An 18,995-nucleotide genomic window follows, 5' to 3' on the forward strand; every position below is an offset into this window, starting at 1 on the left:
TTCAGCTCCCACATTTTATTGGAATAAGGAAGGAAAGAGGCAGATGAAGGCCAGAGGCCCACCCACCGGGGGTGTCTGGCTTCCACCCAACACTTCGCACAGCAGGAGCACATCTTAAATGCAGGCAATGAGGGCTAAGGACAGACGGAGACCACAGTCCTGTGGGCTTGGGGGCAGAGGCGTGTTCTATACTGGCACAGTCCACTGTGAAGGCTGAGGAGGGATCGATGGGAATTTGCAGATAGGAAGGGTGATGTTCTCTTGTGCGGATGGAGGAAGAGAAAGGAGTCCTGTAGACAGAGGTCTACGTGTTTGCAAGAGCAGATTTCACCCTACAGGTGGGTGTTGAGGGAGGAGGGAAGTTTATTTTAGCTGTCCACAGAAATGGATTTGGGAAGAAAGGTGTGTTTGCAGACGGAAAAACGCTTTAGTTCACGTGAACAGCATTTATGAGCTACTCCATTCCTAGGAGGAGGAGAGAGGCCCGGAGCTAGAGAACGAGGGAGGTATAGCCCACGGGCACCAGCCCCTCGGCACCATCACGCCCGCAGCGGATCCAGTCTTCTCCCACGGTGGCAATGACGCGCAGCACTTCCCCACGCCGGAAGCTCAACTGGTCAGGTCCCGCAGCAGTGTGGTCACAGAGGGCCCGGACTGCCCTGGGGGAAGTCACAGAGAAGGGTAAGGGACAAGGTGCTCAGCTCTTCCCAGGCCATACCGTCCTATGGCAGATTGCCTCTGTTGGGTCAGCCAACACTCACTGACTTCAGAAGAGACTTGGGGTCACTCACTGACATGTTGTCTCTCTGGGGCCATGGCCTGCCTGAACCCCAACACTTCCCTCTGGTGTTTGCAGTTACACATATGCAAATAACATGGCCCGCCGTAGGGTTTGCTGAAGGAGGCGGGGGCAGGAGGATCACGAGTTTGAGGCCAGCCTGGGCTACACATTTTAGGGGGCTGGAGAGATGGCTCAGTAGTTAAGAGCACTGGCTGCTCTTCCAGAGGTCCTGAGTTCAATTCCCAGCAACCACATGGCTCACACCCATCTGAAATGGGATCTGATGCCCTCTTCTGTCATGCAGGCACACATGCAACTTACATAAAAATACATGAGTAAGCAAATAATATGGCCCGCCTAACACTCCAGGCCCTCCTGATGGTGCGCGCAGACGCGGGGGTGGGGGGTGGGGAGCATGACTCCCCTCGGGTGTTCTTGGCAATCCGGCGTCTCCTCTCAGTCAGTCCACTACCAAAGTTCATTCCGGCTCATCTCCATGCACTTCCCCTTCAGCTGCACAGCCACCTCCCTGATTTGGACCTCTCTGGGGTGCTCCATGGAATCATTTATCCCAAGAGCTTCTCCGGGTCTACCTTCTCCTCACGGCAGTCTACCGTTGCCAGGCTTCAGCAACTCTGAGGCTCCCCACTGCCTCAGAATGACATCCTGGTTCTGTGGCTGGCCTACTGACCCAGCATCATGTCCCACAGTTCTTCATTTACCACACTTGAGCTCCTTACCTTTTCTCCCATTTCTCCTACCTGACACATGCCAGAACCGTTCCTGAAACCCCTTTAAGCCCCAAGCCTGGGGACAGTGTCCCAGAGGGTTCTATCTCCCTTTCTGCCCCTAGTCACATCTACAGCCCTGCCGGCCCAAACGTGCCTCAGCTCGTCAAATCTCCTACCCACACATGTCTCCATTTGACTATATGCTCCTTGAAAATCAGATACCAACAAAATGGGGTCAGTTTTGTTCTCTCCTTGGCATAATGCCTGGCCCAGAGAAGCACCTAGAATACACTGAATAGATGAAAAATCAAAAAGCTTAATTTAGGCCAGACATGGTGGGTAGCACATGCCACTAATGCCAGCATTTGGGTCTCTCTGCATTCCAGCAACCAAAGCTCCATAGTAAGACCCTGTCTCCAAAAGAAGTAAATTAATAATTAAATTTAAAAAGCTTAGTTCAGTGAACTGAAAATACCCAGAGAAATGGCCTCAAAGTAGAAGTCTGAGCCAGGCGCTGAGTTCAGAACATGGTGGTACACACTATTAATCCCAGCACTTGAGAGGCTGAGTTCAAGGCCAGTTTGGGCTACATAAACACACCTTGTTTTAAAAAAACAAATAGCTGCCAGGTGTGGTGGCACACACCTTTAACCTTTAATCCCAGCATGGAGGCAGAGGCAGGCGGATCTGTGAGTCCTAGCCAGCCTGGTCGACAGAGTGGGTTCCAGGACAGCCAAGGCTGTTATACAGAGAAACCGTGGGGGGGGGGGGGTGTTATTGACTGTGTATACCCTTCTTTAATCATGCAGGTGGATCTCTAGGAGTCCAAGGCCAGCCTGGTCTACACAACGAGACCCTCTCAAACAAACTTCCTTTTCCATTTGGTTACTTTTTATGTGTGTGGGTGTTCTGTCTGCGCACATGTTCTGTGCGCCACATTCCCACATTCGTGTGTGCAGCATCCGCTACCGGCCTGGAACTCGGGATTCTGCTGTCAGCCACCATCGCCCGCCCAGCATCTTTTCCCAGACGATGAAGCTAAAGGAATCAGTGCCCCAGGAGTGAAGAGCAGGGAAGAAACGCTGCAAACTGACCTCCACACTACCCCCTGCCCACTCTGTGGCCACAACACACGGGTGCAGCCCTTACCTGTCAGCCTGCACCCTGCTGGCTGGCGAGTCCGCAAGCTCCTCGGGAGGGGTCTCAGGAGATGGCCCCCGCTTCACCAGAGCCAACACGCTCACTGTTGGGGGCAGCCAGCTCGATGGCCTCCTAGAGGAGAGGATTTGGTCACTGAAGCCATACCCCGGGAAAAGAATCCAAGAATCCCCCCAACGGCAGTTTGGGAACTGGTCCGAGGGCAGAGAGGGCAGATGTAAGACCCGTGGAACCAGCTAAAGTCACTAGACATCACTGAGAGCCACCTGCTGGGTCAGGCTCTAGAATGGGTCAGGAATTTTTCTTTTCTCAGGGGCCAGATAAACATTTTCAGCTCTAAGGATGAGGAAGTGAAATGAGAAACTTTATGTAGCCGCTACAATGTAACCATTTATGCACGTGACCAGCAGAGCCCATAGCTATAAAAACCTATTATCTAAAGAGTCATAAACGACTAGCCACGGTGAACTCTGAAGGAAGCAGAAGGCCAGAGAAGGGACCGTGTGCATACGCATGCATACACACCTGGACTTGAAGGCGCCATTCTCAGTTTCTGAGAGGCCCCCGGGGACACCAAACAGCCGCCCCAACCACACGCTTCTGCCAGGTGTGGTTTGTTCTGTGGGTGGGGGTGCCTCCTGTGTGCCCTCAGCCGCAGTCCCAGGACGCCTGGGTCCCCACCGGAGAAGAGGGAAGCCCTCAGTGCCGCCAGAGGCGTAGACCCGAGAAGCCTGGGTCAGCTGATCCCACCAGCTGCCTGCTGGAGGGCGGGTCGGGGGCGCTGAAGGGTCTGTAGTGGCCTCTCCTGAGGTCCCTCGGAGACTCTGAGCCAAGCGGCCCCCCCACTGCAGTACGGCCTGCACAGTCTGCTGGAGGGCAGGAGGGGGGCCCGCGGGGGCAGGAGCCTGCTGCAGGCCGACGGGCACGTGGTGGTGGTGCTCGAAAAGCAAGTCCAGGTGGAAGGTAAGCACGGACAGCGGCTGCAGCAGCAGCAGCAGCTCTGTGGACAGCGATGGGCAGCTGCCGCACGCCAGGGAGAAGAATCCGGTGGGCAGGTAGAGGGACAGAAGACCTGGGGAAGAGCCGCCCGCGTCAGCCCCAGAGCGCATCCTGCACCGATCCCAGAGGAGCCAGTACCTCCCAGACCCCGCTCTGGGTGGGGCCCAGGGGCCCCGCCCTGTGCCCAGGTGGAACCATTGCCTCCACCGGGAGATATGCCCAGTTAGTGTTGCCAACGGAGAAACATTATAGGTTAGAACGGAAGAGGCCAAGGGCCTGGGAACACACGCAGAGGTGAGGACCTCCCCTTTCAGGGTGGAGATGGAACCTCACAGAGGAAGGGACCCACAGAAGAAATGAAAGCTATCGAGGGAGCAAGAAGGGCAAGGGGGCGAGGCAAGGAAGCCACGATGTCCTCGAGTGGGAACAACGAAGGGCCAGGTCGCCTGGGCTCTCCTCCACCCGTGCTCTTCCCAGAGCTTGAAGCCTGGGAACCAGCAGGCGGGGGACTGTCCTCTCCTAACCCACCACCACCACCACCACCACCACGCCCTCCCATCTGGGCTGCTGACCTGCATCCTCCTGGAGGCTGGAAAACCACAGTTCCAACTGTTTGGTGCTGGGGGGGAAAGGAGAGGGGGTAAATTTAGGGAGGACGTGGGGAGTGAGGGATGACACGGGAGAGGGGAGGCCTCTGAAAACATGGGGCACCCACTACCGGGTCCTAGCCATGAAGTGCTGGTGGTTCCAAGGCCAATGAGCAGCGGGGGAAAGGCCACTCACTTGAGGAGGCCCAAGATGAAAGCGTGGAATCGGCTGCGGCTGCTGCTCAGCGGGGCCAGGCGGCTGACCTGGCTGTACAGGGATCCCATCGAATGTGTGCAGGAACCTGAGGACAGGGGCCGCCGTCAGCCAGGTCCGGGCCCCGTCCCCATCGGATCCCACTGCCTCACAGCTCACCTGGCTTCACGGATGCCTCCACCACGCTCCAAGGGCTGCTCCTGCGCTGCCCCGTGATGAGGTCCTTCCGGAATGGCTTCAGTCCATCGGCCACCAGAGCATGGAGGGCCGGGCAGAGGGTGGTCAGCACCAGATGCCCCACATCCGGGCTCAGCCGGCTATCCCCCAATTGGGCCTGGGGACAGCGCAAAGCGAGCGGGTCCAGAAGCATGGCTAGCCACCGCCGGCCAAGTGTTCGGGCGCCCTTTCACCTCTCTCCAAATAAACTCACCTTCTGAACCAAGTTCCGAGCAGCCCCAAAATGCGAGATGATTTTGTCCACTGAAGCACTAACAGCTATCAGGAGACCTGGGTGGAGATGGAAGACACATCAAAGCCCCTGGTCTGGGGAGCGGGGGAACGGGGCGGATAGCTGAAGACCAAGGCTGAGGATTCAGACAGAAGGCAGGAAGGGCGAACTACCTTTTTTTTGCTCCTGCAGCTGGCCAGTCCCACTCTGGGCTTCTGCCATCCACAGCCGCTGGGCCCCGGGAACACCGGCAAACGACCAGGAACTACGCACTATGTAAGGGAAGAAGAACGCAATGACGCTTTCTTACCAAGGGTTACAAGGAGGACGCCGCCGACTCCCAAGGGTCACAAGGAGGACGTGGTTTGGGAGTCCTGGGAGAAAGAACGCAGCCACTTGAGGCGGAGAGAGGAGTGTGTAGTCTTAAGTAAAGCCCAGCCCTCGCCACCGCCACCCCCACCTCGGTTCCCATTGCCCTTCCTCTCCGGAAAGTCAGGGAGCCACACCGACCAGCTGGGCCTTTAAGTAGGGAGATGACGGGGTGAGGAACTTGAGGGCTGCACCCACTGAGCACGTGGGAGCCTCGACCAATGGAAAGACAGACGGGAAAGGGTGGAGAGTCTTGGGGAACCCACGTAGTCACCTTGCACCTCGTTAGTGCAAAGCTCCAGCTTCACCCTACTTGGGGGCGGGATTCATGGAGGAGGTGTGGCTAGAGCCTCCTGGGAGGGGACAGTGGGTCAGAACCACCGCCTCCGAGAACTTCCCCTAGCGGAGGAATTCCACAAAGGGTGTGACCCCAGGTCCCTAACAATGGACCCCTTAAGCTGGGCTGGAGACCGGGTGGAGCCGGCGTTCAGCGGGGAGAGCAGTCACGCTCCTCACCCCCAGAACGTGGAGCAAGGCCAGCCTCCCCGGAACTAGTGAACCCGCTAGGAATCTGCCCCACTCCAAGGGCGAGATCTAGCCAGGCACCCTAGGAAAAGGCCGAAACGCAGGCTGGCCCAGGGCAGGAGGGGCGGCGGGCCGAGGCGCGGCCCGCGGCGCTGGCCCAGGTCCGTCTTACGTTGCCTGGGCGGAGGCGGTGGCCTTCTGGTCCAGCGAGGGGCGGTCGGAGGACGCGGTGGTGTTGGCAGCGGGGGGGCGGGAACCTGGCGGGGTGGGGGCGCCGCGGCAGGGAAGGTGCTACTTCTAGGGAAGAGCGGGGAGAGCAGCAGGGCCAGCTCGGGGCTGGCCAGGCAAGGCAAGGCCCCCCGCGTGGGAGGAGAATAGGCTCCCACTGGGGAGAGGCGCACAGGCAGCAGATGCTCCTCCGGGGGACTCGCTGCCCCCGGCAGCTGCAACCGGGAATTGGACCACCCGGTTAAAGGCGTCAAGAGCAGGGACCCGGGTGCGCCCGCGCCCCCACCCTCCAACAGGGGGCGCCCGTCGGCCGAGAACCGGAAAACCGGGGGCCGAGGGAATAGCGGGGGACCGGCTGCAGGCGGGATTGGCGAGGCCAGGTGCAGAGGGGGAGGGTAGCGGGGCCGACAGCCAGGCAAGGAGGGGCGGGAGAAAGAGGAGCAAAGAGTTAGTCCCTTCACTCCAAGACCCACCCGGTTTCCCTTTCCCCAGCGCGCCCTGGCCTTGGGGCAGGGAGGACACCGCAGAAGGAGGGGATGAGGGGCGGGCTCAGGACCCGCCCTCCTACGGGTCTGCGCTTCTTACCCACGGCGTGCGCGCGCGGCTCCTCGGGCTCCGGGGCTGCGGGGGCCTCCTCACCCACCGCGGGGCTGCCAGCCCTGCCCTCCTCCGGCAGCCCCTCGGCGATGGGCTGCAGCCCAAGTCGATTCTTCTTCCTCCGCGGAGGGACAGGAGGGGGAGGCGGTCGAGGCGGGACCAAAGCCCACCCAGCCGGAGGGTCCCTGGGCGGGACTGGCGGCGGCTGGGCTCGGCTTCGCGACCGGAGTTCCTTGAAGGTGGTGACTTCTCGGGGAGGTGCCAAAGAACCTCCCAGGGACCCAGTCGGCGGGAGCTCGGTGTCAGGCGAGAAGACGATGAGCCAGTCGCTGCGATCTTTCTTGGCCTGCGGCACGGGGGGCAGCCCCGGACCCCGCTTTCGCTTCTGGGCCAGCTCATGGAAGGACGTGATTGTCCGATGGGGCACCGGCTCCTGGCTGACGTCACCTCTCCATCCCCCATCAATTTTCCCTGCATCTATTTTCGAACCAGAATTGGTGTTCAAACAAGAAGCCAATTTCCCAGATTCTGTTTTCAAGCTCGAGTTTGTATTTTCATCGATTTTCCAACCAGAGTCACTGTTCTCGACGGTTTTCCATCCAGCTTCAGTTTTTTCTGTGTCAATTTTCCAAATGGGGTTAATTTTCCAACTGGGCTCTGCTTTCCCTGAGTCGATTCTCCCATCTTCGGTCTCTGAAAGCTCAGAGGTAGCGAGATCCTGTTCCCCACTGTCTTCCTCTTCCTCCAAGCCTGGGGAAGGTAGGTCCTGGCAGGTGGTCAGGGCGTTGCAGTTGGAGTCCAGTCCAGGTCCAGGTGGGGAAGATACTCCGGAGCAAGAATCCGGAGAGCAGCAGAAGCTGTCCGGAGAGCAGGTGCCAGGGCCCGCGGACGCCAGAGGAGAGCCCGGCTCCACAGGGAAGATGCTGGACTGAGGGTGGGCATCCTCATTGCCAGGCAGGTCGCGAGAGTAGACTGACACCGGGGACTCATCAGGGCTGAGATCTGAGCAGGAGCTGAGAGAGGAGGAGCATCCCGGATCTGAAGGCGAGGCGGCCTCTTCCTCCTCCTGGGAAGGGTCCTGCTGGTTTTCTATGCTGGGTCCGTGCTCCTGGCAGCAGCGGCAGGGCACAGCTGGACTGTTGGAGTTGGCGTCCACCAGAGTGCCGCTGCAGGGCCCCCTGCTTTCTTTGCCCCCTGTGTCTCCTGGGGGCGGGGGTGTGCTCAGAGGCCCCTCCCGTAGTTCAGGACGGCGGGACAAGTGCAGGCCCAGGGAGACATGCTGGAGGTGGATGTGGTTGAGGTTGCAGAGTAGAGCCCGCTGAGGGGACAGCATGGTGCTGAGGACGAAGGATGGCTTCCAGAGAACCAAGAGGATCCAGCCTCTCACACTCACCTACCTGGCAATTCAGATGCAGACCTAGAAGACAAGGGGGGTTGAAACCCAGATACTGAGATTGCGGGTAAGGGCACCGGAGGTCACTGAGGACTAGAGCAGACCTGGGAAGAATCTAGCTGCCTTGGGAGATATTTAAATGAGATTCAAATCACCAGGAACAGGCCATTAGTTTCCACTGCAGTATTTGCTGGTGGAGTCGAACTTAACCTCCAGGGAACTGAGAAAGGAGGGTCAGAGAATGCGGTTGCGCTGATCTTCGTGGGGGTGCGGAGCTTGAAAAAGACTAGGGCTCGGAATAGACCCCAATCCTTTCAAATCAAGCTCTGCCCTTCAGTGTACCCCCTCCCCCGCAGGAAGGAGACCCCGCCCGGATGCTCTAGTCAGGTGAATGGTGGGGAACAAGGCGAAGGATTTGGTTAACACAGGAGAGGGGCCTGGGCTGGGGAGGAGAAAGCATTCAGCTTATCAGTCTGCATCTGCCCCGGTCCAGCTCAAGCCTGCAGCCTGTGTGCCCTCACCAGCTCGCGACAAGGTTTGTCCATTCGCTGTGTTCGTCTCCATCTTCCAGCCACCACCCTTCCCCTCCCATGTCCCCATGCATCCATTTGTCCATCCATCCACACCCATAGACAGAGCCCTCCTCACCCGAGGTTCCTCCTGCAATAGACCCGGCCTTGGGTTCTTCTGCATCCCCGCCCAGCGAGGAACAGAGCAGAGGGGAGGGGCGCCGGCAAAGCCCACTGGGGCTGCGCTGCGCAGCCGCACCCCTTCGTGCACGGGCGTGGCCTAGCTCAGGCCCGCCCCCAATCCCCACGCCACAGCTTGACGCGATGCCTGCATCACCCATCTACAATGCTGCAGCCTTGGGATCAGTGAACGCTGATGCCGACCTGGCTTCCAAGCCGCCACCGCCCACCCCTCCATTCTAGACAACAAAGCCGGACTCCCGATTGACACAAGCATAAAACCACAGGATGCTGTACAATAATTTATTAAGATCCCTCCCTTCAAGCCTCTGCAATCTCGAGGTCACTTTCTCCGCTTGTAGATCTTTTCTGCTAGTTCCAAGAAGATGGATGGGGGCAGGGGCGCAGAGTACTGTTCTATGAGGCTCTTGAGGCGGCTGTAACTGTCTTCCTCATACTTGAAGAACACAGCTGGTAGATCCAGCGCTTCATACAGTGCTTTCACCCGCGCCACCTTCTCTGGGTCCTTCTGCCCGTAATTCTCCTGGAAGCAGGAAAACGGCTTTACTCGGCTAAGTTCAAAGGAACTCACAATCCATTCATACATTCCAGAACATTGGAAAGCCATCCACTCCATTTTGTTGTTTTAGACAGGACCTCATTATGTAGGACCGCCTGCCTCAGACTTTTTTTTTGGGCGGGTGGTGGTGGTGGTGGTGGTGGTGGTGGTGGTGGTGGTGGTGGTGGTGTGGGTTTCGAGACAGGGTTTCTCTGTGTAGTTTTGGAGCCTACTCTAGAACTCACTCTGTAGCCCAGGCTGGCCTCGAACTCAGAGACCTGCCTGCCTCAGCCTCCCAAGTGCTGGGATTGAAGGCGTGCGCTGCCACTGCTCAGCTCTGCCTGATTTGACTGCCACTTGTAGCTCTCTGGCCTCAAACCTTTCTCTGGGGACCCAAGCACCCCAGCGCTGAGGTATTGGCTCAGGATTATACCCTGTTCTATGGTCCCTCAGCCAAGGGCCCGACCCCGGCAGCCCCTCGCGGGCACCTCTAAGATCTGACGCTGTTCCGGAGTGGCCCGCTGCAGACACTGAACCACCAGCCAGCTGCATTTGTTGTCCTGGATGTCGGTGCCGATCTTTCCAGTCACGTTGGGGTCACCATAGAGGTCAAGGTAGTCATCCTGGATCTGAAAGAACTCGCCCATCTCCAACAGGATCTTCATGGCATTGGCATGTTCCTTCTCCCCATCGATGCCTGCCTGCGGGGAAACGGGTGAGGCGGCAGGAGCTACATACGGGCACCCTGTCCTCCCCACGCTTCCCCCGGGCTTTGCTTCCTACAGTCCAAACTCTAGTCCTCCCCATCAGTGAGGACCTCCTGGACTCCTAACAAATGAACCCACTGAGGGCCCTCACACCATCGACCCTCAGAGTTACAGCCATTACAGGTCCACTTTCAAATTGTTTGGACACCTCCAACTCCTTCCAAGATGAAAAGAAAACTTAAGAGCAAGGTCAGGATGGACCTCGAACCCAACTACCCCAGCCTAGTTTCCTGCTCGTTTTCCTCTGCCCCTCCATGAGCTGCAGCATCTGCAGGCCTCGCCCCTGCTCATGCTCCGGTCCTATCTCAGCCCCCATCACAGGGCTGAGTGGCTTGCTTGAGGCCAAACAGTCATAAATGAATGTATGGGTTGTCCCAGTCATCCACTCTGTGCCTTCCTGTCCCAAAACCCACGGGACAACAGTGAGGGCGACACTGACTCACCATGTACATGGCAGCCGCGACAGGCAGGTAGAAAGAATAGAACGCTGTCTTGTACTTGACAATAGATTTGTACCTGAGTCGGGGAGAAGATGCATTCATAAGGGCAAGGCCCATCCTGAGTCCCTCACCACGCAGACATGGCTGCCCCTGGCCCTCACCTCTTTTCAGTGTATCTACCGAGATCCACCTGGCCCTGGGGGGCTGTGATGAGGTCGAGAGTCTGCCCAATCTCCGTCTGATAGGAACTCTATAAAGGGAGCGTAACAGACGGTCTCTAAGGCAGGCTTCCTCCAGAAATGGGCAACGCTGGCATCCCGGGCCTCATATCCCAAGCAGCTGACAACTAAGCAGTCAGCAGCGGAAACCTCCAGGCCACATCACCCCCTTCCCAGGCAGCCCCAGCGGAGCAGCCGAGCACGTGCCCAGAGGCGGGGCTGAGGGAGGGCCTGTGGACCCCGCTCCCGCCCAGCAGCAGCGCACCTGCAGAAAGAGCTCCAGCAGGTTGAGGTAGTAGGGCTGCTCCCTGCAGTAGGACTTCAGCAGGCGGTAGATGCAGGCTTCCAGAAGCAGAGCGTCGTTGATGGCATCCAAGCCGATGCCTGGCTGTGAGGAACAGAGTGACAAGTTCCTCTAGCCAGGTTCGGCCATCACGGCAGACCCCCGCCCACCTCCCTGGGCCTCCCACCATGTCACTGCTACCCTCCGTCTACGTTACCTTCTGATACCAGCAGATCTGTCCCCGGCGAGTGAGGGAAGAATCCATGATGTCATCTGACACGAGGAAAAAGGCCTGGAGCTGGGAGGGAGAGTGCAGTGAGGCGCCCGGCTCCCTCGGGAGCCTTCTCCAAGCACAGCTGCTGCTCCGGCCACCCCCGTGCACTGGGTGGGAAGGCTGGGGCAGGGACCTGAGGGGTTCCAGACCTCCTCTCGGAGTCACATGCTAATGGACTACGACAGAACTCTGCCATGTCTAATCAGCTCTAGGACACCCCTGGTAGCAGGAAGAATATGAAACACCTTCATGCAGTGCAAAACATCGATGAATTTTTGTTCCAGTGACTGGCTGTGCTGGCTAGTCTTAGGCCAACCTGACACAGCTACGGTCATTTGGGAGGAGGGAACCTCCACTGAAAACTGCCCTCACACAGCCCCGTGGGGAAGACTGGGGCAAATTCACTGTGGGTGGTGCCACCCCTGGGCAAGGTGGTCCTGGGTGTACAAGAGAGCAGGCATGGTGGCCCACGCCTTTAACCCCAGCACTCAAGACATAGAGGCAGGCAGATCTCTGTGAGTTCGAGGCCAGCCTGGTCTACAGAGCGAGATCCAGGACAGGTATGGCCACACAGAGAAAGCCTATCTCATGGGGAAAAGAGAAAAAGAAAAAAGGAAGGAAGGAAGGAAGGAAGGAAGGAAGGAAGGAAGGAAGGAAGGAAGGAAGGAAGGAAGGAAGGAAGGAAGGAAGAGCGAGAGCAGGCTAAGCAGGCCATGGAGGACAAGCAGCGGTATCCTTCATGGCATCACTGGAGTCCTGCCTTCTCTCAGTGCTGGACTGTTATCTGCAAGTGCACAATGAAATTACATCTTTCCTCCCTAAGCTGCTTTTGATCATGGTGTTTATCACTTCAACAGAAATCTAAGACAGTGATTTTTATTTCAAAAAACAAAATTGGCTCGAGAGATGGCTCAGTGGTTGCGGCTCAGTGGTTGCTCTTGCAGTTTTGATTCCCAGCACCCACACGACAGCTCACAACCACCTGTAACTCTAGTTCCCAGAGATCCAACACCCTCTCCTGGCCTCTGTGGGCACTGCACACGCCTGGTACACATACGCAGGCAAAACACTCACATATAAAATCATACAAAATAAACCTGTAATAAAAGATTTTAGAAAATCTACTGGGAAGCAGCTCTCTGAGCCCGGGCAGGGCATCCTCCAACAGCCCCATGCTTTCACTTCCACCCTCTTCTGAGAGGAGAGGCTAGGGATGGAGTGTCAGGCAGGGTCCGAAGGGTCCCTCCTAAGACCCGAGAGTCACATACACTTCTAGGAACATCCCAACAGCACCACCTTGGTGGTAGACTATGGGCCAAACAATGACTCTTCTTTAGACAGAGTCACACCCCTCACATGGCCAAGAAAGACCTTGACCTTCTGCCTTTACCGCCACTTCCCAGGTGCTAAGATCACTTGTGTCTGCTCTGGGGGGACTGAACCCAGCGCTTCATGCATATGCGGCAGCATTCCACCAAGGCAGCTGCTTCCCCGGCCTTTAGACACTCCTCAGTGTCTGCCAAGGGCTCATTTCAAGTACAGGATGAGCGGGCGTCCCTCTAGATGTCCCCAGAGCCAAGCACTGGCCTCAGAGTGGGGCTTCCCCAGAGCTCTCTGTTAAGGATATGCAAGAGTAGAACACTCAACACCCATGAGCTTTTGGTTTTGTTTTCTTGAGACAGCGCCTCATTATGCTGGCCAGGATGGACTCTATCTCAAGATCTCAACTAACCTCCTCAATACTGAACTCACACGAGTGTGCAATAACAGCCACTTCTTACTGTCAGAATATGTACTTGTTAAGCATCTTTTCAAGACATAGCAAATTTTTGTTATTGGATTACTTGGTTTTGCTGTGTTGTGTTAAATATGCTGAGGGTGGAACCCAGGGCTCACACATGGCAGGAAAGGGTCTTACTACTTTTTTAACCTGCCCTCCCCAACCCAAAATGATGTATTTTTTCCTTGCTTGCTTTTTTTACAAACTTTTTTCTATTATTATTGTGTGTGAGGGCATGTGTACCCCACAACACACATGCAGATGTCAGAGGAGAATGTCAAGGGTTGGTTTTCTCTTTCCATCCATACAGAGGTTCCGGGGATGGCGCTCACTTGACTGGCTTATTCAGAAAGTGATTTACACACCGAATCATCCCATCAACCCTCGTTCACTGAGGGGCAGGGGACGTGTCTGAGTTAGATGCACTGCACAGCATGCAGTGGGGTCAGAGGACACTTGGGAGTCGCTGACTTTCTTCTTCATGGCTTCCAGGGATCAAACTCAGGTCTTCAGCCACCCTGCCATTCCTGTTATTTTCAGAAGAAGTTTATCACTATGCCCGGAGTGGTGGTGGCTGGGAGATGGTGGTGGCGCACACCTTTAGTCCCAGCACTTGGGAAGCAGAGGCAGGAGGATCTCTGAATTTGAGGCCAGCCTGGTCTACAGAGTGAGTTACAAATCTTGTGTCAAAAAACCAACCAAACAAAAACCCAGAAGTCTATCAATACATCATTCAAACTCCACAAACTGGTCTATTTAATTGACCAATTCAATAAGAGTGTGAGCCAGGCGTGACGGCACACACCTGTAATCCCAACACGTGGAGGGCTAAAGCAGAGGATCTTGAGTATGAGGCTAGCATGAGCTACACAGTGAGACCCCGTCTCAAAAAAAAACAAAAACAAAGGGCTGGGGATGCAGTTCAGGGATGAGTGTGATCAGCACAGACAAGGCCCTGGGCTTCATTCAACTTTGAATCCCCTACCCATCTGGAGAAAAGAAAACAAAAACAAGCCACAGACATTCCAGAACCAGGAAAGCTAACCACATAAGACAAAATGGAACTGAAGCAAATCAGAGGTAGCCATCCATGGGAGTAAGTATCCTACCTCAGGGAAGCAGCCTTCACTTGGCTCATGCCAATCGTTCCAATAAGTGAATATGTCAAAACTCTGGGTTGTGTGAATACAGTATAAGTGTATTTGTGTAAGTTTGTGTATGTGTGTGTGTGTGTATGGTATATTTGTTTGTTCAAATAAGTACATACATGTGCATTCATGTGGAGGTCAGAGGTTAACAATGTATATCTTCCTTTTTTTTTTTTTGGTTTTTCGAGACAGGGTTTCTCTGTGTAGCTTTGCGCCTTTCCTGGACCTCACTCTGTAGACCAGGCTGGCCTCGAACTCACAGAGATCTGCCTGCCTCTGCCTCAAGTGTTGGGATTAAAGGCGTGCGCCACCACCGCCCGGCTTCCTCATTTTTAAATATATATATAGCTTTGTTTTTATAACAATCTTTATGTATTTTTTCATATATATTGATAAAATGTCAAAGTTAGGAAAAAGTAGGGAATGCTTCATGAATTTGCGTATCGTCCTTGCACAGGGGCTGTGCTAATCTTCTCTGTATCGTTCCAATTTTAGTATATGTGCTCGTGAAGCAATTGCTATTTTATTCATACTGGTGTTTTGTCTGCATGTATGTCTGTGTATCACATGCATGTCTGGTGCCTAAGAAAGCCACCAGAGGAAGTCAGATCCCCGAGGTCTGGAGTTCTAGATAGTTGGAAGGCACCATGTAGGTACTAAAATTGAACCCAGGTCCTCTGTAAGAGCAGCCAGTGCTCTTAACCACTAACCCATCACTCCAGCCCCTCCACCTTATTCTTTGAGACAGGGTCTATCACTGAAACTGTGCCAGACTAGCCAGCCAACAACCTCCAGGGACTTGTATGTCTCTATACCCCAGCAGAGTACTACAGATGTGCATGCTGTGTGTGGACAGTGAAGAGTACTACAGATGTGCATGCTGTGTGTGGACAGTGAAGAATTGTTCAGGCTTGCCCAGCAGGCACTTAGCTGACTGAGCCACTGGTCTATGCCAGGGAAATCCGGTTTGTGTAACTGTGTTGCATGTGTTTATGTGGATGCTTGTATTATGCACATACATGGAGACAACCAGGTGCCTCCCACATTCTCCACCTTATTTATTTATTTATTTATTTAATTTTTTTTTTTTTTTTTTTTTTTTTTTTTTTTTTTTTGAGATGAACCCTCCTTCAGTGAGCTCAGACCTCACTGATCGGCTAGGCTGCCAGTAAGTTCTAGGGATCTGCCTGTCTCTGCACCCAGCACTAGCATTACAGGTGTGTGCCATCATACCTGACTTGTGTGTGCATTTAGTATGGGCATGTGTGCCTCAGCATATGGGAGGAGTGGAAGCCGGAGGAAGATGTCAGGTGTCCTGTCTGTCACTTCACCCTTTTTCTTTGAAGCAAGATTTCTCTCACTGAGCCTGGCAGCCCCAGCCAGCTTCCTGACTCTGCCTGCCATGGCGCTGGGATTATGTGTTCACAGCCACTGCTGGCTTTCCGTGGGGGTGCTGGGATCCAACCAAGTGGGTCTTCTGCTTGTACAGCAGACACACACTTACCAGCTGAGCCACCGCACCAGCCTTAGATGCCCCCTCCCACTCCAACACAGGGTTTCTCTCTGAAGCCCTGGCTGTCCCAGGACTCACTCTGTAGATCCGGCTGGCCTTGAACTCAGATCTGCCTGCCTCTGCTGGGATTAAAGAAAGGTGTACACCAGCACACTAGCGAGATTTAAGTGAAAATTTTCTGACAGTTCTCTGTGCCTGAAGTGATTCACATTGTCTAAATGTGACTGTAGCATATAAGAGACACAGAGACACAAACACAAGCAAGAAACAGGCTTAGGATCGTTTTCAGGAAACCCCAACTCCGGAGCCCTCTGCCTCCCGCCACCCTTCTTACCAGTTCTACACACCAGCCCACTGTCAGGGCCCGCTGAAGACTCTCGGCGTCCTGCTTCCTGGGCTCCGCCAGCTCCCGGAATGCTTGGAGCACAGTCAGCCCCCGGTTGTACTTGCCTCCCACAGCATTGTACTCCAGGACCTGAGGCAGGCAGGGGAGAGCCATCGTGGGCCACACAGGAGAGACTGATCCTTTCCTTCTCCCTCTTCTTCCCAGCTCCCCTTGGAGAGACTGAATTTCTCCTCTCTCCATTTCTTCTCAAAGTCCTACGGCATATGGCACCATTTCCAGGACTCAAGTACCTGCTCCATAACGCATACTCAAGTCTTCCTAGAGTACCTCCCCAGGCTGCACTGAAGACACGGCCCCTAGTAGGGAGGGACGGCTAACTCCTATACTCTCGATACTCAGAAGGCGGATGCAGGTAGGCTCATGAGTTTGAGCTCTAGCCAGCCTTGGCTACAGAAAAACAAACAAACAGAATGGCCTCTCCATTTGACCAAATTTGGCCAAAAGAGGGCATGAAGGGATAGCAAGATTCAGAGTGATTTCTAACCCTCCAACGGCATGTCCTCCCATTGGGGTGTCCTACTGTGCCTTCCACTGTGCAGAAGTAACTAACTAAAGAGACATCTCTTTAACACCCACAGTAGAAACAAAGAAAATCCCCTCCTTGGTTTTTTCCTCAGAGATGGGTCAGAAACAACATTTATAAAAAGAATTCCAGTTCTAGGCATGGCGGCACTGTAATCGATACAGCACACACACAGGCAGGGGGATGTCAGTTTGAGGCCATGTAGGCTAATGAAACTGCCTTTAAATAAATAAATAAATAAATAAATAAATAAATAAATAAGAAGAGAGGCAAACAGGCAACTCAAGGATGGCAGCAATAGTTCCTTTCCTAAAAATAGGGCTTTGTGATGATACAATAATTTCCCTCAGGCCTCAGGGCAACAGCTTCTTAAGTATCTTATAAATCTAAGACCCTATCTTAAAATTTCAGTGCCCAAAATCAAAACTTCACCAGGTCCAAGGCTCTACTCCCAAGCAAAGCTATTTGGATGGTACACCTGCAGAGCCAAAAGTCAGGGAGGTGGGCTGAGCTATACCAGGGACCTACCTACTCCAGAAGAGACTCGGGTAAGAGCTGTTACCTCCACTCTTACCAAAAGCCATGCAAAATCCACACCTCCACTGGCTTCTTCAATCCTGAATCCCTCACCTCCTTGAGCCGCGTAATGGCATCGCCTGTCTCTGGGTGGCCTAGTTCATCCTCAGTCAGCACCTTGACGATTTGGGAGAAGTGCTGGATGAAATCCTGCCTTTCTTGGTTACGAGCATCCAATTTCTGGTTCCCATTCATTGTGAGAGAGGAGCAAAATGCTCTGAGAAAAAAAAACACACACACAAATGAGAGGTCTTCTCCGGCGCTTCCCTCCCCGAGGCCCCACACCCCATGGCCACACTCACCGACGCTCCTCTGTCCACACTTGGCACCACCAGCGGGCACTGAGCCAGGCCCCCAGGACTGGACACCCGTATGCCAGGGAGGGTCGTTGTAGGGAACCAAACCACCTCTCCCGGGGTGCCCAGCAGGGGGCCGGCAGCAGGAAGACCCCTGCAGATCTCAGCCAGCGGGACAGGGGCATCGTGGGTGGGCATGGGGGTTTGGGGGACACCAAGCACTCCCTGCAGGAGCAAGCACCGAAGGCAGATGCTTGGTAGCAGTTAACTCTCTGGTACCTCCCTCAAACCAAGCTTTGTACCTCCTGCATCAGAATGCCCCACCCTGTTCCAGCTTGAATTCAGAATTACCGCAAGAGCACACAAGTAATAAAAATATATGTAGGTATGTCGGGGTGTCTAACAGCCAACAGATCGTCACTTAAACCGAAATGGCTAAAACTGAACGATTTCTACTTCCAGGGCTGCATGCATTCACAAGGTCGGGGAGGCGGCACAGAGAACTAGGGGATGGAAGGTCCTTGAGTCGCACTATCCATGGAGAAGCCAAACTCAAGTTCTAGGGGTAGACAGCTGAGCCGACGCAGAGCCGGAACTCGAACCGCGGGGTCCGTGTGGAGGGGAAGGAGGTGAAGTGTGGTGCTGGCTTGTACAGGGGCTGGCTGTGCGAGCCCCCCACAGGCCCTGGTCCTAACCGCTGCGGGTCTCCCGGCAACAGGTGGGCGTGGGAGGGCTCGGCAGGAGAAAGCCGCGGCCGCGCTGGCGGAGGACTAGAGCACCCCGGGGCACAAGAGAGCCGCTCGGCCCGGCCCACCGACCCCCAAGCCGCTAACTCCTACACGGGCTGGCCCTGCGGCGCCTCCGAGCAAGCCGCGCTCCTGCCCCAACAATAGCTCTCACCTGTTCCGTAACGCGAGTTCTCCCGGGGTCCAAGATGTTTGCGGCGAACACCTAAAAGCGAGAGCGCTGCGCGTTCAGCACTCTGGGGCTTGTAGTTCCCAGTCCCCTCGGCTCAGTAGGGAGAGCCGAAATCCAAGACTACAACTCCCGGCATGCCGCGAAGCAGACGGCGGAAGACGCGGGCGTGTGCGGCCGGGTGGCTACAGCCGAGCCTGCTGATTGGCTGAGTGGCCTCGCGTGAGCATAGGCCTTGTGACGGCTGACCAATGGAAGTGCGGCGCGCGGGCCATCAGCCCACCAGGAGGTGGGTGGTGTTAGGCGACAATAGGGCCGGACCCATAGTGTGGGAATTCTTCCGCGTGGTTCCCGGCTGGGCCGCTCTTCCAGTGTGTCTGGTGGACGTGGTTAGCAAGACCCCGGAATAACCAGCCTTGCAGCTTCCTGTTTCCAACGCCTCCGGTGCCAGCCGGGTGTGTCGGCGCATTTTCCAGCTCTCGGATGACAGGCAACAAGATGAAGCCAGTTAGGGCTACTCCGAAGACTATGGTTGTACCCGTTCTCAGAACCCCGGAGACCACCAAGGAGCCGGTTTC

The 18,995-nt window shown here is 55.4% G+C and overlaps 2 protein-coding genes and 1 non-coding gene across 7 annotated transcripts; all 3 read right to left on the bottom strand.

Moving 5' to 3' along the window:
- Rusc1 (RUN and SH3 domain containing 1) lies at positions 1–8,786 on the bottom strand. Of its 4 annotated transcripts, XM_006976352.4 has the most exons (11): positions 8,679–8,786; positions 6,626–8,054; positions 5,985–6,395; positions 5,092–5,190; positions 4,901–4,977; positions 4,630–4,804; positions 4,453–4,558; positions 4,242–4,288; positions 3,196–3,742; positions 2,662–2,784; positions 1–659 (listed from the first exon to the last, which is right to left on the bottom strand). In XM_006976352.4, the coding sequence occupies exons 2-11, from the start codon at positions 7,968–7,970 to the stop codon at positions 491–493; spliced, it is 3,099 nt and encodes a 1,032-aa protein (XP_006976414.1). In that variant the 5' UTR covers positions 7,971–8,054; positions 8,679–8,786; the 3' UTR covers positions 1–490. The 4 variants fall into 4 exon arrangements, with proteins under 4 accessions (XP_006976414.1, XP_006976415.1, XP_042135277.1 ...); XM_006976353.4 differs by lacking the exon at positions 5,985–6,395; XM_042279343.2 differs by lacking the exons at positions 5,985–6,395; positions 6,626–8,054; positions 8,679–8,786 and adding an exon at positions 5,429–5,519.
- A 222-nt stretch (positions 8,787–9,008) lies between these two features.
- Fdps (farnesyl diphosphate synthase) lies at positions 9,009–18,582 on the bottom strand. 2 transcript variants are annotated; one of them, XM_006976357.4, is made up of 9 exons: positions 18,403–18,582; positions 17,261–17,423; positions 16,036–16,176; positions 11,204–11,284; positions 10,969–11,091; positions 10,647–10,735; positions 10,489–10,561; positions 9,767–9,979; positions 9,009–9,263 (listed from the first exon to the last, which is right to left on the bottom strand). In XM_006976357.4, exons 2-9 carry the CDS (start codon positions 17,399–17,401, stop codon positions 9,063–9,065), a joined length of 1,062 nt encoding a protein of 353 aa, XP_006976419.3. In that variant the 5' UTR covers positions 17,402–17,423; positions 18,403–18,582; the 3' UTR covers positions 9,009–9,062. The 2 variants fall into 2 exon arrangements, with proteins under 2 accessions (XP_006976419.3, XP_006976418.3); XM_006976356.4 differs by lacking the exon at positions 18,403–18,582 and adding an exon at positions 17,509–17,722.
- LOC121830581 (U6 spliceosomal RNA) lies at positions 14,601–14,703 on the bottom strand. The gene has a single exon (XR_006073798.1). It is a non-coding gene; the product is annotated as a U6 spliceosomal RNA (small nuclear RNA).
- Positions 18,583–18,995: the final 413 nt, after the last annotated feature.

The sequence above is a fragment of the Peromyscus maniculatus genome, chromosome 6 (genome assembly GCF_049852395.1).
Source record: "Peromyscus maniculatus bairdii isolate BWxNUB_F1_BW_parent chromosome 6, HU_Pman_BW_mat_3.1, whole genome shotgun sequence".
Lineage (NCBI taxonomy): Eukaryota > Metazoa > Chordata > Mammalia > Rodentia > Cricetidae > Peromyscus > Peromyscus maniculatus.